Here is a 19,801-nt window from a genome sequence, read left to right as displayed (position 1 = left end):
CTTCTGATCCAGTGGTTTCGTCACAAAATTTCAAAAATTCATAACTTTTCAACTGATTGTCCGATTTTCCTCAAAATTTCACTGATGTGTTCTACTAATATTGCTGCATTCACTCAATCAGCATGTATATTTGGGGTTAATTCCCATTTAAGTACTATCAGTCTTAGCGGCTAAAATATGTCCAGAATGAAGCACATTCCACAACTGTTTTCTTTTTAATTGTTTTGACACAGATAAAGTACCACGAGCAATGCATATAATTGTTATCTATTCTGATTTTTACTTGCTTCTTATTTTTATTCTTGCCATTGGTATCATTACCATTTATCATTGCTATAACCCATTACTCTATTAGGATTACTTTCATTGTACTATCTATTGTTATATTTCTTTTTTTTTTAATACTTCCATTTCAGAAATTAAATGTAAAAATTCATTTCTTAAACCATTTCCTTGAATCCATCACACTTCAACAAAAAAAAAAAAAAGTTAATTGATGTCCTCAGCCTGTCTGACTCTCCAAAATTTTGACTGATAGAAAAGTCAAGGTCTATAGACCTTTTAGTCACTAGATTTCATCCAATTATACCTAACTCTTAGCATTGCATCAAAGTAGTGAACTGCATCATATGTTTTCAGTATGTTCAATGTCATCTTTGACTCAAGTTTGATCCTGGTAACAGTACCTGGGTATCAGTGCATTAAGCAGCCTCAACCTACTGACCGAACATGAATTGACGTTTACTGAAACCATCATGGGAATGCTGCACATTTTCAATTTTCAACATAAGCATCTACACATTTCTACTGTATTTCAAAAAAGTCCTTCAGCACAATTGTCAAACTCCTCCTTACACACAAGGTAAACAGTTACCATATATATATACTGTTGTTTTTCACGCTTACACAGCAAATCTGCACAGACATCACACCAAACACTAAATTTCACAGAAATGCTTTACTTCACATCAAAAGGCTTCCCAAAGGCATTAAGCCTCAGTATGCTTGGAGTGCTGGCTGGCACAGAAAACCCCATAGCATTGTATACAAATAGTGAATGGTCACGAGTGCAAAATCTTGTTCCATTGCATGAGTAAAGACCATACACTATTTGTTTTATACAATACCTTGACCGCCAACAGACGTGGTCCACACAGATTCATGAATTTAGCACAGAAATGGCAACCATTTTCCGTGAAAGACGATGAGTAGCTGCAGTCAGTCACCGTGTACGTACGTACACACGCCAAACATAGCTGTTTACAAAGAGTGACAAAAGTACGCGCTTGTAAGCGAGCTTGTAATTGTTGAGTGCGTGCTGCAAATGTTTGTTTATTGTGACATCAGAGCCTTGCGATGGAACAAAAACTTGGGGGTCAATCGTGAGTTTAACACGGGAGTCAATGGAAATGGGTGACATCAGCCATGCGCTATCCATTTTTGCTCAAACAAAATTGCACGGTTGACAGCCACAACATGTGATGGAACTTTTAACTCAATGTCACGTGATGGCCAATCGACCAATCGGATAGCTACATTCTAATTAGGTGTTGTATAATATACACTGTCCGTAGTTCTTGGCACAGACAGGATTAAAGGAAAAATTGTCTTTTTTCCCCCCTTCATCTGATCATGGTCAAATCTGCACACCCTGATACCTGTTCCTACCACACCACAATCCAGGTCTTTCTTTCTGATAAGATGTAATGTCATAGAATATATTTCCTGCCTAGTCTGAAGGCACAAAAAGGAATGAAAGGTTCAGGATTAGGCTTATGGTACAGGATTTGGATGTAAATCTACCTGCACTTCAGGATGGACTAAACTGACTAAGATACAAACCAACAGGCAGACAAAAAACACTCTGTAGCAGCTGGAACAATCTTTTAAAAAATACCATTAGAGTGAACTGATAAACAATATTTCTGTATTGCTTTAATGGAAGAAACCCTCTGTTGTAACACCAAGATTATTGTATGTCATTCGTACTCTCTCTGTTGATATTGCACAACATGGTTTAATGCACAGTTGTTATGGGATGACAAATATCGGGGCTCTCATTCTTCCCATTTAGCACTAAAACTCTGCTACTCTTTTATCTCCACTCTGACTGTTCCTACGTATGAAATATTTCACAATAAGAATTCTACATCAGTCTTACAGTAAGACACCAATCTTTGTCACTCTCAATGTTAGTAACGAGTCTTACCATGCCTTGGTGGTAAACAGTTCATCTATCCGCATGATGAAATGAGCTGCAAAGGTTCTTTTTCTTTCTTTCACTAAACTTTCAGGACATTTTAAGTTATGCTTGACATTAGCTGTGGCTTTGTGGCCAGGGGCTACCAGAAATAGATGTCCGACCGATACTTTCTAAGAAATTTTAACGTTGTATTAAATGATTCATAATTTTGTTTAATGTTTTTCTTCATTTTTTTTCAGGCCACCACATTTCATTGTCTGGGCCACCAAAAAATGGAATTTGAGGATTTTGGTGGCTTGAAAAAACCTTGTTTTATGTCACATACCAGTACTACTCTCCCATACGTTCACTTTACCTCCAAAGGTACTTTAGGCCAAAACAAAAGAAGGTCATAAAAGAAAGGCATCTGTCGTACCCTGAAGATCTTGCGACTAGGAACCTTCACATACCATAACAGACATTCCAAATTTGAATCTTAAATGCCGTCCCTTGTTCATCATGTCCATGACCTGGTCATTAGATATGACCACAATAATTGCCTACACACCATCACGAACAAGAGTTTGCCCTTTCAACTTAATCTTGTCAAACATTTGACAGACCTTTTTTTTTTTTTTTTGAGAAGCTGAAAAGATTCTTCCTATCTCACTTGAACATTTTTCTCCTATCACTGCCATTTCTGCCATAAGAATCTCTTCTCTAAAAGCCAAACATCTCTTTCTATTTTCGTTTCCATCTAAGTTCTCCTTTCTTACAAGTTATAAACAAAGATGTAAATTGTCTCTCTCACACAAAAGAATCAACTTCTCTTTGCTAAATACTCCTCACTACATAGTAGTGATATTTCTGTGCACTGACCATGAACTCAATTCCGTAACAGAATTATTGAGCATGCATTCACAATTCCTTCGAAGATCTACCAACTGACAGTCAAACCATAATGTGCTTGAAGAATCCGTTTCCTGTGGACCCAGGAATGCTGCGCCTCTCTCTATCTCATCTGGGTGTGGACAGTGTGGTTCCTCTTTAAAAAAGAGGCCACCCTAACACTGCCCTCTGCACCCAAACCATCAAACTGACCATCCATACAAAATGACTGACTGTCTAGACATCGTCATCATCATCAAGGTTGTCCTGGGCCAGTTGGCGGTCAGTCTCCGTCTCATAGCAACCCAGGAGCTGCTCCAGCTCCTGGACATGTTCCTTGAACTCATCCTCCTCCAGGCCCTCCTCTGTGTAGCCGTGGAACTTGTGGATGTCCAGACGTCCAGCCTCGCTGACCAGCGAAGACAGGAGATGTCTGGCAGCTGGGCTGGACTGCAGGCTCGTTACCATGGGGATGCTCTCAACACCTGCGTGGGAGTACCAGAGAGTTGATTTCCCCCTTTGATAAGTGCTTCTTACATAATGTAGGAAATACTAAGCAGCTATATGGAAGCAGTACATAGAAGCATAAAGCAATAGACCCATAAAAAATGGGGGTTCCAGTGTAAGTCAAATGATGCTCTCACTTCTAATTCTGACATTCATCCTACAACTGGTACTTCTCTGTGGCTCTGTACTTTTATGAATTCTACTTCACTACAGGTATACTCCTATCCTCCATCACTAATAACTATAGAAAATATGAGCTCTGTCTAGATCTACTAGTAAATTGTCCATGTTAAACATTACACACACACACACACACACACAAAATGAAGAGTTTAGCAGGTACCAAATTATTGAGAGATTGGACGGTATAAAGCTAGAATGATTATTCAAAGCAAATGTGAAAATATACATTAAATTGTTTACAACACTTTGATTGCTGAAATAAGTATGAAACCATTGCATAGAATCACTTTCAAGCCACATGAATGTTGTGGGCCATAAATTTCAATTGAGCAAAATGCACTGGCAATTCCCTTAAAGGTAGGGGATCCCTTAAAGGTAGGGGATACCTTTTACAGAACTCCCAAAATGCAGCAAAACATCAAATATGAACCTCAGGGGACTTGTTTAGGCCACTGCTTAGAAATTTGGAAGTCAACAGCTATCTACAATTTGAATTATGCACAAAACTCAACTACTCAGTAGTTCTGTGTGTCAGCCACACTTATGCCTTTTTGTTGCAGTCTTCTGTATTTTTCATCTATAAACACAAATCTAAAAGTATAAGAGCTGATGTAATAACATATAGAGTGTGTGGCAAGAATGTATATAGAAATGTTTGTAAGTTTTGATGAACTTTATTCACAAAATATACATGATGGACACACATGCAGTGCATGGGTCTGCAAAGGTAGCCTGGTAATGTACTGGAATTTACGGTGAGCCCCGAAAAGAATTCAATTCAAAATCTAACGGTCAATAAAAATGTACTAAATGTTACCTTCCACTTTCAATACTTTATGGGAGTTTCTAAAATGATACTCTCTTCAACATACCACTGTGTTTATACAACTCTTCATTTAAGGCATGCAACTGGGATTCCCTACCTTTAACTTCTTCTCTCATTTCATGCAATAGAATGATGCAGAGCACGCTTACGCCACTCACTTCCAAATATGTAGGGTCTACTCATACCAACAACACACACATGAAGTGAAACAAATTTGTGACAAAGACACAGATACAGACTCACATAGTCACCCTAATATGACAATTTTCAGTGAAATTCATTTCTTCACCAACCTTGTTCTTCTTTTCTGTGTTCGTCCATCAACTGCCCCTCTCTGCTGACTTTTGAATCGAAGATGTGAGGAAATGGAGCTCCCGTCTTGCAAGGTGGATTAATGCACCTTCCCGAACTGTGAAGGATAAATGAACTCAGCATCAATTGTGCGACACTGATAATATTGTGTAAATTGTGGCTGTACCGGAGTGGTATATGGATCTCTCAAAGAACTCTCAAACTCATTTAATATCATGAAACATGAATTAACATGCTTAGAAGCTTGCAACAAAAATCTCTACGACTCCCACTACCATCACCATCACCACTCCTACTAACAATACTACGACTGCTGCTGCTTCTGCTGCTGCTGCTATTACTACTACTTCTATTGCTATTTCTACTACTATTACTACTGCAATTGCTACCATTACTACTATTACTCTTTCAGCTACTTTTCTACTGCTACCAAAACTACTGTAATATTACATCAGCAAAAGCTTATTTTTACAAATTTTGTTACTTACTGCTCAATTTCACATCATAACAAATGATAGATCATGACATCTTTCACAGAATAAGGAAAAAAAGAACATTGCATGAATATTGCACAGCATAGCAAAACATAGAATCTAACCTTAGTGTCCGTGGGTAGTTGGCAATGAGATGATTCCTCAGCATTTCTTCCTCATCATGGCAAGAGTGATACGGATTCAGGTTTGCTGCTGGAGGCCTGGAAAAAAAGTTTTCATGAAGCAAAATTACTTCAAGGATTTGTACCAGTCATATATTATCACTTGAATGGACCTTTCACCTCTATACACATGCTCACTGAGGAGGAGCTTGGTTTAATCAACAATTTTTTTCTTCATGTAAAATGAAGACCTATGCAAATGTTAGGTTAAGTTTGTGTCTAGATCTGACCACAAGCCATGTCCTTGGGATGAAATGCCCCATAAAATCAATCCAGCATTGGTTGAGCAATGCTTGCATTAAAGTTTAGGCTGGCATCCCACCTAAAAGAGTAATGATTTGTTATTAATTGTTTCATAAGGCTATACCTGGGAAAATTTTCAGCTACCTACGTCCTCATATGCTCCTGACAGATTTTACTTAACTTTCTTCTTGAAAACACCTAATGCAAACAATACTAACAGCCCTAAACAAATGACCAAACAACCCTGTAGTTATTGATTTCTTTCATTCTCAAGTGCAAATATTACCAACACAGTTCATAGCCAAATCATGGATGGAAATGACATTATCAGACCAATGTTAATAATCTTTGACCTCATTTGACATTTGACCAATACCAATTCCTTGTTATAATTGTCTAGTCATCACTTTCCCTCCTGACAAATTCATATTATCATGGGAGACTTCTACCAGAAGTTCAGGTAATGTCCAGTGACTACAATCTTACAGGGATTTTGCCCCCCCCCCCATCCCCCAAACAGCCACACCCCATATTATGGCTTATCTGGACCAATTATTAAAAATGAAAACTTTACCTAGAGGACAGACAACCAAGAAGTATCATGCTTTCTGTACTCTTTGGGGCAACTTGTATATCATACATGTAGCTACTGTAGCAAAATAACATTAAAACATGTAACTTCCAGTTAAAATACATCAGTAGAGATTGGCTCAATCTATGCCCCTTGTACATGTATTTCAACTTTTCTTGAATCATATATCAATGTACTCTGCACACAAAAACAGCTTACTACCACACACGAGTGTAGAATTTTGGAGGGTATTAGTATAAGTGCGCATCACCTTTTCAATCTATTTTGAGGTACGCCTCGCAGCACCACAGATTGTGCGAAAGGATCAACCAGGTCCATCCCATGATGAGGAGAGACTGGTTGCCATGGTAACGGAGATGCTGACAACATGTCTGCCAGTGTGGATTGATGATGGAGTGGGAGCGGAAGACTAGTACAAAGGCTTCCAATCTGCAGGAGGAGACAATGGTAGAAAAGTATTACTGTGGTAAACAAGAAATTCTTTTGATAGAAGACCCATTGTAGGAGTAAAGAGAATGAAAAAAAAAATCATTCCTGCACTCTAAAACTGAGTAAACACAATGTTCTTTATTGTTACCTATCATGGGGTAATGACAAGGTGGCAAAATGGTGTTAGAGACCCTACCTGTGTTCAAGGTCACACCTCTTCAAATGTTAGCAAGTAATGGAATTAACAAGTCCAATATATTATATCGAATATATCACAGGAAATCAAGGGAATTATAACATGGCACGGCAATAAGACAGGAAACTTGTGACTGAATGTTGGCAAGTGCCTGAATAACCTTGGTATGTCTGTCACTAGTTTTGTCTGATAATTAGCGGATGCAATGCATGATATTTCCATGCATCCAATAAACTACAGTTAGCACATAGTTCAGCCATGATTTTAGGAAGTTTTGATCCATTTTATAAAACAGATGACTCACAGGTTCTGTTTGCGGGCTAATAGAAATTGTGTACACACAGTACCTCTAAATTATCCGAACTTGGCTATGACTTGTGGGTTCACATGATTCAGAGGTGGTACTTTGTGCACACAACTCAAACCTGTGGGTCAGTTGATAATGTAATGATAGTGGAATTCATTTTGAGCAATGCTTTGAACACATTAACCCTCCTAGGACCACCACAGCCTCATGCTACTGACACAATGTGCAAACAGGTTGGCAATGGGAATAAAAGAGTTAAATCTGAAGCCATCATACACAGTTTGAGACAACATTCATACCTTCCTGCCCCTTGCAGCAATAGCATCCGTCATCATGGACAGGGAGACAGCGCCCTCTGTGGCCCTGAGTGGTAAGGTGGCAGTGTCCATTGCACATGCCAGTACAGCTGATGTATGGTAATGTAGGCTAGGCTGTCAAGAAAACATAAACATTATAGGATGTAGAGACATGTTTTGGAGTATTTTTTCATCACACATGGTTAGAAAATTTTCAAGAAACAGATTTCTTCTCTAAAAAGGTATGCTGTGACTGCTGTCTGCAAATGGTCTGTTACTAGCTGGGAGCACACCACAAATAGTCTAGTATTGTAGAATCATCAGTTTCTTTCCTGTCATAACCTGATGAGCAGAGACCGAAGTAAACATACCTTGTACTCTAGATGTGGGAAGGTGACGGGGGACCCCACTTTCCTCCACAGCGTCGAGGCGAGAGAAAGGGGCACAAACATTGAGCTGTGAGCTACAAGTCTGCTGAAAGACAGGACGGAGTTGATTACACGATAGCTGTCAAGCAAGGGGTTCTGTTTGAGTACAAAAAGAAAGGAGAGATATTTACCTCTATTCTTTTGCCAGTTGTCCATCAAAGAAACACACAGTTTTTGTCATGTTTACAGCATGACAAGTAGGCATTCTAATCATGTAATTTGCTTGTGTTTCTGCGCAGTTTGGGATAACATTTGATATCAATTCGCTTTGATACATCTACCAGATGATTGTTGGGTTTGAAATCTGTTGAATAGTCCCACATGTGACACTTGTTGTATGCCTCATCAGTGTGAGAAGGCACAGAATGTGTCAGGAGTAGACTGATGACAGATTTATGCAATGTACAGACACTGTGGATGGTGTCATTTCACACTGCATGCCTCCCTCATTGCAATATCTTACCATCATTTCGCTTGTCCCTTGTTGCTAAATATATATTCATTTCAACTTCCCATAATCCTTGTAGTCCTTGCTAGTCCCAGCATGAGCTACTCAAGAAATATGAAACATTTTCTTTTTAATTGTCACTGATCATGGTAATTTCTGCTGACACACGTACAGAATCATCAAAACAGGTGGGGGCTACCCCTGCCGTCAAGATCCCCTTGCCATGATAATCATCAGCAAGTCCCTCCAGCACACCACATCCAAGCCCTGAGAATCCATTGTAGAAATCAAGATACACCTGGAAACCCTATAGACAAAATAAAACAATTGAAACAACCAAAAATAAAACAAAGAACTGTGAATCGACAACCAAAACTGGAAAATTGTTATCTAGTGTATTAAATATAAAGAGTGTAAGCATTGGAAAACAGTCAAAACTAACTGCCTTTAAACAAACATACAGATACAAGATGGTAACAGAAAACAAGATACAGTTACAAACATGGACGTGCAACTGTCAAAGTTAAGAACATCACAATTGTGTGAGAGGAGTCATCTAAATGCCACTAAAGAAGTTCACTGGAATAATGTCTACTATGATACTACAACAACCAAAGTCAACCCACCTACAGAGCTTGAACAATAACTTTTCCAGTGTACTGAATATTCATCATATTTATGATAGATTCTTGCCTAATCTAGGTAGAAAGGAAACCATATATGATGATTTGTAGTCTCGGCCAGCTTTTTATTTCTGTGTGGTGGCAACTACAGATATTAGGATTGGCAATGTTAGATGTGGAAATGGAAATAAGTATATTTCATGAACTGCTAATCATCAAATCAAAAATATGTCATCACATATCATAATAAAATATTTTGTAAAGCCCTTCCTGTATTAGCATCCAAGCTTCCTTCCATCATTGTGCTTTACCTGCAGGTGATCACATTCTTCAACAAAAAAGTGCAGCCGGTCTTCAATGTCATTGGATATATCCCTCCTGCTAAGTAACTCCTTTCCCTGGGTGTACAGATCAAATTGTCCTATAGTACTGGAATAGAGGAGGGGGTACAAATGTATCATCGTGAGCATGTGAAAACATACTACAGTGCATTACATATGGTATAAAACACCCCAAATCCTCATCCTCCAAAATATCCATCTATCTATCCATCAAGTACAGGTTTCCAGCACAAGAACTGAGAGTATCAAGGTGTTTCCAGATGAGACGCTGCTTCATGGGTCATCATGATGTTGACTGACAAGCCTCCCGCTGACAGTCCTTACCTAATCAATATTGTTGGAAGTGTTTACCATAACATATTAATCATTGTTAGACTTGCTAGCCAATTTCTTAATCATAATCGATGTACATGTATTTCACATATTACAAAGTACTCAAGTAACTTGCCTCAATATAGCTTACGTTTGAGGTAAGTTCCACTGAATTTCATAGATGGCTTCTAGCATTGATTTAATCCCTTGACCTTTAATTTAATGATCAATAGTCATCTGAAATGAGTGTATAATGATCCATACACATGCCATGTCTCATTTTGAAACCTAAATAACATTCTTGAGTTACTGCGATACCTAGAAATAGTGAATGCATGCTTTACAATTGCAAACCTGTTGTGCATATATTCCTTGACGATGGAGATTGTCCGAGGATGGAGGTGACCATAAAGGTAGTCTGACCACACAGCAACTTCCTCATTCAGATTGTAACTCTTTTGGGCCACAGACTTTGCACCCTTGTGCTCCTCGCTTTCAGTGTCTGCCTCAGTGGAGTCATTGTCAGGGGTCAAGAGGTCGTTGCCATGGGTTGGTGGTCGGCATTCTCCATGCTCGAACATCTCCTGCAGAAAAGAGTTTAAGAGTCTTCATAGGCCTTTCCCACAACACTCAGCAACATTCATATTGAAGGGTCATGAAATCTATTTGTCTGCGCCATAGCAGTTAAAATCATTGGCAAGTCAAAGAATAGGAAAGAGAGTTCTTGATTAAAAACCAGGTATAGTGGGGAATACCATGGAGCGGGAAGGCTACAGTAGCTCGGCTTTGATATCATTCGAGAATCCACATAAAGAGTTGTGGATAGCTTTTTCACTGAACTCTATAAAGTACATACACAGCCGAGGAATCTTGAATGGAGTTGACAGATAAGCATATATGCTTCGACGTACATTGGATGCTGATTGGTGATTTTTCTGGTTTTCCAGTGTACCCCAGTGGGCAGCGAATGAATTGGGCCACCCATGAATCCCCATGCTTCTGTGTCTTTTAACCCTATTCTGACTGGGGAGGGGGGTCAAATTGACCCCCCTTGATGTTTTGCGCCACGATTCCGCAATGCGCAAAGATTTTGCCGCGTCGTTTCATGACTTTCTTCACTGAAGTCTCCCGCATATTTTGAGACCAGATTTGCAATGTCCTGGTACACCGTTCTGAAGTTACGTAATGTCTTGCATATGCATGTCAACCCGAAAACGGCTCAAATTCATGATATCGTGTCCAAATCCAATGCAATTTTTTTTTTTTTTTAAATTGACATAAAGTAGATTATTTCAACTTTAAATCATTGAAATTAATCAGTTCTAATGTAGATAAGCTTGAAAGAGTGCCTGCAACAAATTTTTGAGAAAAAAGGAAAACAAAAGGTAAAAAAAAAAAATAAAATACATGAGAAATTAACAAAACAATAAAAACAAAAGAAATTGATTTTGATTGTGCTATTTTTTTACAAGAATATTGTTTAATGTGTCTTGAGGAATTCTGAGCAATTCTTCAGCCTTTTTAGTAGAGTTACAGGTGAAAATATGATTTCATGCATAAATTTGCATAATTAATTTACTAAAATTAGAAAATCAATATTTTTGTATTGTATGACCATGCAATCTTGTAGTTGACATCCGGCTCTATGTTAGGGCAAAATTTTGCGGCAATTGCGCCATTAGCGGCCGAGATCTGAAGGGTCAAATTGACCCCCCTCAGTAAAAACTTGGTCTCAAATAGCCCAGTTAAAATAGGGTTAAAGGGAAGATAAACCCCAAGAGCAATGTGGATTGAGTGAAAGCAGCAACATTAGTAGAACACATCAGTGAAAGTTTGAGGAAAATCGGACAATCGATGCAAAAGTTATGAATTTTTAAAGTTTTGGTGTTGGAACCGCTGGATGAGGAGACTACTAGAGGATATGACGTATGAGTGGACAACGATACAAAGAAAATATAAAGGAAATTCAACAAAAATTCACTTTTCTAGAATTATGAAAGAGCAATGGACCAACCTCTTTCAGAAAGCAGGGGGAATAATTGCTACCCTTAACATATGAAAATATCAAGTTGATGGAATTTGTAATTTTCATGAAAAATGGATTTTTGTAGAATTTTCTTTATATTTTCTTGGTATTGTTGTCCACTCATACGTCATAACCTCTAGTAGTCTCCTCATCCAGCGGTTAAAACACCAAAACTTAAAAAATTCATAACTTTTGCATCGATTGTCCGATTTTCTTCAAACTTTCACTGATGTGTTCTACTAATGTTGCTGCTTTCACTCAATCCACATTGCTCTTGGGGTTTATCTTCCCTTTAAGTTCATTGTGTAGCTAAACATCATGATTCACGTGATGTTTCAAACATGTCAATCAAATTTATTAATGGACAAAACAATTGCAGCTCACTGTGATCACAAATTTTTCCATGAAAAGGGCCTTTGATCTGACATTTCTAATGTTCATATCACATGAACAAAGACTCGAAGAAATATCATTCACAAAACCACAGTGGTGAAAAATAATTAAGTACAAGTACATGTGCATACAGAAATACACCTGCACATCATGACATCATCATGTTTCTAGCATTACTATGCAAGGATAGTACAAAAGGTACAGTAACACATTTACAGCAACCACTCATACATCTTTTACTACAATAGGGGAATCACAAAATCTATCTATCTATGAACGTACGTCTTGTGCTTCAAGGTCAGCTAAGAACTGGTTCTTATGAGCAGGACTGCTTTTGTGAAGAGTGACATCTCCACCCCTGAAAAAGAAAATGACAAATTTGTCATATAATGTTATAGAAAGCACAGAATATCTATTGAAGAATGCGAGTAGTTAATTAAAACAAAAAAATCCCAATAACACATGAACAAAACAGGACTCTGAGATTCCTTCATATTAGAGTATTCTTAGGGGATTGCAGTATGGCAGGGTAATAAAAAAATCAGTGAGATATGGACTTGAAATAAGAAAATGATAGAATAGGATACACAAAAGCTGAACGATTAGTTTCTTGATAATGCTGAGACACCTCCTTAACATAACATACAACATACAAGCCACTCATTGTCTATTTAGCTTATAAATACTGACTACATATCTTTGTTGACTTTAAAGAATCTTGCAATTGAATTGGGTGCAGTTTGAAATGTACTTGCAAAAGCATGTCACTTCATAAAATTTTGTATCTACTAATGTAGTACTGGTTTAGATAGAAACACTTGTGTTTAGCATTGCAAGACAGAATAACAATATGAATTCAATACTGTAAAACAAGGAATGTTCGCGTGCATTTTAATTTCGCAAATTTCGCAAGTGCCAAGATTCGCAAAATTAAAATGCACACGAAATTTCTTCAGGAGGTCGTAGGTTCGAATCCTGCTCGAGTATGTACGCCCATGATTTTTTATCATGGCTACTACTAAAACACTGATCAATTTAGTGCTTATTTACGTCGATGTAGGGCAATTTGTCAATCAGTTGCAACGAAATTTCTTGTTTACACTATATGCATTCAACGCCAGTGGCAATTCACGAAAATTTCATGCCACAAAAAAGGCCGTCGGCTCCAATTTGCGAAAATTTCGTGCCGCGAATATATCATGTTTTACAGTATGCTGTATACTGTATCTCCATTACTCCACAGATTCTCAGCAGACAGGTTTTGATCATGATAATCAATTTTTAGAACTTACCAGTGCACATCCTCCTCAGCCTTGAGGTCATACAAGATTCCTTCTGCTCTCAAGGTGTTCAAACTGCCTTTCAGGTCCACACACACCAGGCGAGGGGTGTATGTCACCTCCCCCTGCAGAGCCAGATATAGCAGGTAAACTTACTAGACATTGTAACACATCTTTCCCCTAAACTACATTGCTGGCTATGTGAAGACACTACAGCTGTACACATATTATTCTGAAAGATGATTCTTCTTGGTACCAAATGTAATGATCCTCATTTTGAAGCACTGGTGTGGTCTCTAACAGAAAGATCATTGAATCCTTGCCCTAGAATGACAACAGGTGTATGTAATACAATTTAAGAACAAGATCTAGAATTCATGGTCAGCATACAAAATTTACATGATTATTTCTACAGTTTGATTACGTGGCAACTGGAAAACATTGCATTGATCTCTGTTAATACTTTCCTTCCTACACTAAATTGGTTACCTAGACAAAAACAAAGAATGAAATTCTCCTTACATATCAAATGAATGTTTCATATACCACTATGAAACATATCTAAATGCAAACAATTCATCAAAATCATACTCATAGATTGATCAAGGCATGTAAACATGCATCAATATATAGCTATGACTTTGTACATGGAAACTTGATCATGACATGGTGATCATAACTTGCATTCATTTTGGTACATTGTACAATGAATGGTTACAAACCTGTAATGTTCTTCCTTCTCTAAAGAGCACATCATTGTTGATATCCTTAGGGACCAGCTGAGCAGGGTTTGGGTCATAGGAAAATGTGGATTCCTGACAGTGATGGATAATTGAAAATATTGATAGAGAAGATGACAAGAATGTGATTTTCAACACCAACATAAATTTAGAGTTTGTATTCATCATTCCAAATCCACTGACTAGAGTGTAAAGTAAGAATGACCGTGAATGCCAGATGAAATGTTTTCACACAAATTTTGCGCCCTTAATTATCATACTAGAATAGTTTCTGGTGCAAGTGTACTTTCGCACCACCCCATCTAATGATTTCTAAACATGCAAAATACTCACCCATGTTATTTAGTGACCTAAAATAATTCCATCTGACTCTCCAAAGTCAGATAGAAGTTGAGTGTGTGTGTGTATCCTCTTATTTCTTTCTCTTCCTTATGTCTTTCTCTTCCTTTTCTCTTTCCTTTTTTCTTTCATTATCAGGTATCCCTAACTTTCCCTTTCCTTCCTATCATGTCTTTGTGAGTTTCCTCTTGTCTAACTTTTTTTCTCAATTTCCTATGAATATCCAATCTCATTTTCTGCCTATCTGTTCTTTGTTTCCTTCTAGTTATCTTTCTCTCCACCTACATTATACCTCTACCTCTCCTTTCTCTTCTTTCCAATATCCTTCACTTATGTTTTGGTTTTTTTTTTTTTTTTGGGGGGGGGGTATCTTTTTCTTTATTTCCTTTTCAGCCCGTTTAATTCTTTCCTTCCTTCCTATTCATCTTACCTTTCATCCACTTTTGATTCATCTCTTATCTTATTAGGCCAAGTAAAAAAAGATAGTAGTTTCTCGTCCGGGTTTTTTGAGCAAGGCGATGAGGGAGGTCCTTACTATTTGATATCTTACTATTTTTTCGAGGCCGTCAAAATGAAAGTAATATGTGTTTCTCGTCCAGTAATTCTGAGAAAGGTAACGAGAGAGGGCTTTACTATTTCTATATCCAATTTATGAAATGAAATATCACTCTGGTAGCTGTGTTATGAGAGACCAGGTCCCAAGTGTATGTCTTGCCTGCACTCTGTGCATTTTCAAACAAATAGATTATGTACCATACTTGAAATGAAACTTCATGCTTGCAGAAATACATTTGCTTTTTCTTTCCACTACAGATGTTAAGGGAAAATGACCATCTTAATACTGGTATTTAGTGTTGTAATGGCATTTCTGATACCAGTGTACTTGCAATTCTGATGTATTGTGCTATTATAAAAATGAAACAGGTATAAACATGTCTATCAACAAAGAATGTACGACTGAAATAAATTCCATGATATTCAAAACACTGCTTTATTCATCATTGGTGTTTGTGACTTTTTGTGTCCACACAGCTGGTATGTATAGACTGCATTTCTTCACAGTACAATTGTAGCACATTCAACTGGAAACTGGCTTGTACAATTGCAGATGGATGTCAAAATGATACTGATATGGCATTATAGCATTAAACATTTAAAGACATTTGATAATCACTCATCATTTGGATGATGAATGATTGTATACCACACTACAGATGATACTACTCACGGCCGTGTCCGTGAATTTACATCGTAAAGAAAAGTATCCCGCAGAAATACGAGACAAACCAGAATCCGTGGAAAAGTTATTTATTTTGTAGATACACCCATTTGATAATTCTACATTTGCTGGAAAAGCGCATTCATTTTCTCTTCAAAATAAAACATTACATCGCCGTCAGATGCAACGTTACAGAGCAGAGTGCACAGGCTTCTACACAGTCGAATGTGTTCATGCGTGCGTGCAGACAGCTGACAGACCCTGTTGGACAGCTAGCTACAGACACGCACACTTAGCCAATACGGTGCGGCCGGCACGGCCACTGCACCGGCACCGTACCTTCCGACACTGCCCACACATGCACATAGTCACAATGACATGAAAATGTATACAAACTCGTTACAATCCTCACAAGCATTTGTACAGTACAATTCATCCGCTTGAAATATGAGAAACGGGGAAAAATACATGTACGAACAATGCGCGAAATATGCGTGGAATATCAGCGACTGATCGCAAAAATGTTGCCGCTATCGCGTTCACGACGTACCGAGTGTGCTGTACATCACAGCTAGCCCAGGCCCGCCCGCGCCCATCCAAACTACAGTTCGACTGCGTTGTGGGTCATTCCTTCTTGCCGAGCTCGCAGTGTGAAATGCATGCGTTAAATCATACGCACTACAGAAGCTACAGCTGTACTACAGCTATATAAGTAGAGGACGCAAGGCGTAATTAGAAATGAGACATCACGACTGTGAATTGTCAATTTTTTTCGGCGGCCGAAAAAATAGTAAATATCAAAAAAGTCGATGCGGCAACTGGAAATCGATGCGGGCGGGGAGCGGGCTGGGACGAGAATTATGAATTTCTTGGTATTTTCAGCGCCATTTTGAAAATAGTAAATAGTAAAAAAATCGATGCGGCGGCCAAAATCGATGCGCGCGAGGACGAGAAACTGGTTTCTTTTTTTACTTGGCCTTATTCTACCTGGTGCTATTTTGTTTTAAATCTTTAATTCCTTTTTGATTTCCTCTTTACTTTTCAAACACATATCCATCTCTCTCTTTACTTCCTTGATAGTGTAAGTTTCTCTTTTTCTTTCCTTCCATTATTTACAAAAAAAAATTCTAGTTTCTATTTTGTAAATCTTTTGTTTTCAATTCATTTTTCCAGGTTTGCCTTTTTAGTAACTTTCCATTTAGATCTACTTCCATTCCCCCTGATCCCATCCTTTCTCTATAATTTGTCCACCCTTTACCTTGTCTTTTATAATTGCATTTTTCACAATCTTATTTCATTCAAACAACACGAACAACCATGATGCCGCTTAGTTTGTCTGCTCTTGTGAAACGCAGTCGAGTTAGACAGCGCAGAGCGATCTAGCAGCAATCAGCGTATTAAAGTGGGAGTTAGTGTCCACTTCACAGCGTAAAATACTTACTTGACTACGCCAGGCTGACGATGGACTGGATTCAGGTAGATTTATACAGGTGTATGCCTTGTAGTTGTTTCCTTCCTAATCCGTGAGTCCATTCAGCGTCCAGTCAAGGTCGTGGGGGTCAATTGTCACCTGATATAGAGCTGGATGTGTCGGTCAGGTGACCCCCTAGTCATGTTAAAGTCACAGTCCGGGTCTGGTTAAGGTCGTGAGGTACAGTAGATAAGAGGGGAAGTTAAAACCAACCATCCCCCCAAACCAAATCCCACTACAGTATTCTGACATGGAAAAAATGTTGAATATCCCATTTCTAATGGACTTGGGTCTCCGATCACTCAGATGCAAATATTCTTGGTTGTTGATGAATTTAGAGTGAGTTTGTGCATGTTTGGAGGTCAATTGTGGGCAGCGTGGTGAAAAAGTAAACCATCGTCTGTCTACACTACAGTCTATTTCATGATTAATTAACACTGTACTTTGTTAGCCACATTCGTGTTCATTCCACGAACAATACACTTTTTTCTAATCAATTCTGTTCGTTTACAAGACAGAGAAGAAAGTGTGTGCAGTTTCAGACCATGACCATCGGTAATCGTGTAGAAATGCACACCTACCGTTCGCTTCGCTGTTTGTCAATCAAATTTTGTGCAGCTATTGGAGATGCTAAATTGAACCATATCAGAGAGTTTTCATGGAATTAGAAAGCCGAAAAGGTAAGAAAGATGAGAAATCGGAGTTGAAAAGTACGTCGGTCGCGAACATAGTCTCCGACGTAACTAGTGCACCGATTTCGCAGAGAACGATGTCAACGATTATAATCGATTCTGGTAGTCTCTAATTAGCCGCTTACTAACAATATCGAACTCGACTCGTGCAATACGTGTAGCCCCAAGGCCCTACTTTCTTTTTCGTATTTTTTTTTTTCTTATTGTTAGCTCACCCGAGTCGAAGCAGGGAGGCGTGGGACCACCTCCCTGGTCGAAGGCTCAAGTGTTTGTTTTCATTGCCACTATCATGATTACCACTATTCAAATTATTGATACGATTATTCATACCAGGATTAAGACATCGATCCTTTCTTTAAAAATTGTGGCATGTATTGATTTTATCATGAAAAAAGTTGATAATACATGTAATCTAGATTAAATTATTTAATTTGAATAGTATTGAAGGGAATAGAATGTGGTTGAAGGAAAAGTGGAAGAAAAAAGGTTGGGCTATTAGGGAGAGAGAAAGAGAGAGAAAAGAAGATGAGAAGGAAGTTGAATTCAAAGGGGATTTAAGTTTCTAGTAATTTTCAGCATTCATAGGCCTAATTTAATAAATTAATGAGAATAGTATTACAAAAAGTGTATGTTATACAATCATGTATTAGTATTCTGGACTTCTCATAAAGTGCTCATTTTACCTAAAAAGAAACAGAATATTGAAATTGAAATGGTAATATGTTTTCGATTGATAAGTTCAACTTACAGTAGAAAGTAATTGTTTTTATGATAGTATTTATTTTTCCATGTCATTTTTTTATTATGTATACAAAAACAGCAACCCAGTATTTGCTTTTGTTTTGTAGTAAAAATCCATTTTATTGTGCAATATTCATGATGGATAATTCCCATTTTTTCATATATCTTTTACTGTTTTGTACACATTGTCACATACTGTATTATCCGTCCATCATTTAGTCAGCGAAAAATGTTGACAGATATACAGTCACATGCAGGAGAAAATTAACTAAAACGATAAAAAACAACAACAGACGCATCAAGATCACTTTCTTTTTTCCACATTACTGAGTATACTGTCGAGCCGACGTAATTATTGTGGTTAAACACCAAACAAGCGGCTGTATTACAGACTACAACGATCGATTATTCTCGTTATATCACTCTTCCACATAATCGATCATCCATCATGCTACGCTGAGACAGTCGTCGATCGGCGTACTTTCGAGTCAAAATTAGCTATTTTTCTTCTGTAATTGACTATGAAATTTTATGAAACCGTCAGATATGGTCCATCTTGACATTTCTGATAGCCACAAGAAGTTTTCATTGACAAATTTAGGAAGGAAATGGTAGGTGTGCATGGTGTGCATTTCTACATGATTACCCATCAATCAACATTTGATTATAACTTGCATTCACTTTGGTACAAAGAAGAAAGTAAGTTTAAATATTGAAATTAAAACATTGAACCCGGAAAGCAAAATTTTCCATACAGCGCTATCAACGAGTGGGACCACGAATCTTCCACCTCTGAACAACATACTGAACAAATTTGCTTACCTGAATATTCCAGAAATGTGTTCCAACAAAATTTGCATAGTGGCCACATTGGAGTGTTACAATTTCTCTTGTCTTCCCATCCATTTATCAAATGAAATTAACTTTGCTGTATCTTGTGCGAGCAATTTTATTCCTTCTGTTTGAAGTTGGGAAGGGCAAGGCAATTACGGCAAATTCGTCTGTACGGTCTCTTTTTTTCCCTCATTTCTCACAGAAATCACGTTGTACTACACCATGGCGATCAATGAATGAAATGTGAGCACAGTCTACACGTAAATCCTCGTACTCTCGTCGTATAGAAAACAATTCG

The 19,801-nt window shown here is 37.9% G+C and overlaps 1 protein-coding gene across 1 annotated transcript; it reads right to left on the bottom strand.

Moving 5' to 3' along the window:
• Positions 1-1,298: 1,298 nt before the first annotated feature.
• On the bottom strand, positions 1,299-19,654 carry LOC140230952 (protein misato homolog 1-like). Its single transcript, XM_072311094.1, has 13 exons — positions 19,492-19,654; positions 14,190-14,282; positions 13,480-13,592; positions 12,470-12,545; positions 10,123-10,352; positions 9,427-9,544; positions 8,665-8,799; positions 7,988-8,140; positions 7,620-7,751; positions 6,639-6,817; positions 5,497-5,592; positions 4,880-4,995; positions 1,299-3,555 (listed from the first exon to the last, which is right to left on the bottom strand). The coding sequence occupies exons 1-13, from the start codon at positions 19,573-19,575 to the stop codon at positions 3,308-3,310; spliced, it is 1,773 nt and encodes a 590-aa protein (XP_072167195.1). The 5' UTR covers positions 19,576-19,654; the 3' UTR covers positions 1,299-3,307.
• Between the last annotated feature and the right edge of the window lie 147 nt (positions 19,655-19,801).

Source organism: Diadema setosum, chromosome 7 (assembly GCF_964275005.1).
Source record: "Diadema setosum chromosome 7, eeDiaSeto1, whole genome shotgun sequence".
Classification (NCBI taxonomy): Eukaryota; Metazoa; Echinodermata; class Echinoidea; order Diadematoida; family Diadematidae; genus Diadema; species Diadema setosum.
The sequence above is the reverse complement of the archived record's forward strand: the minus strand, read 5'-3'. Positions and strand labels throughout refer to the sequence as shown.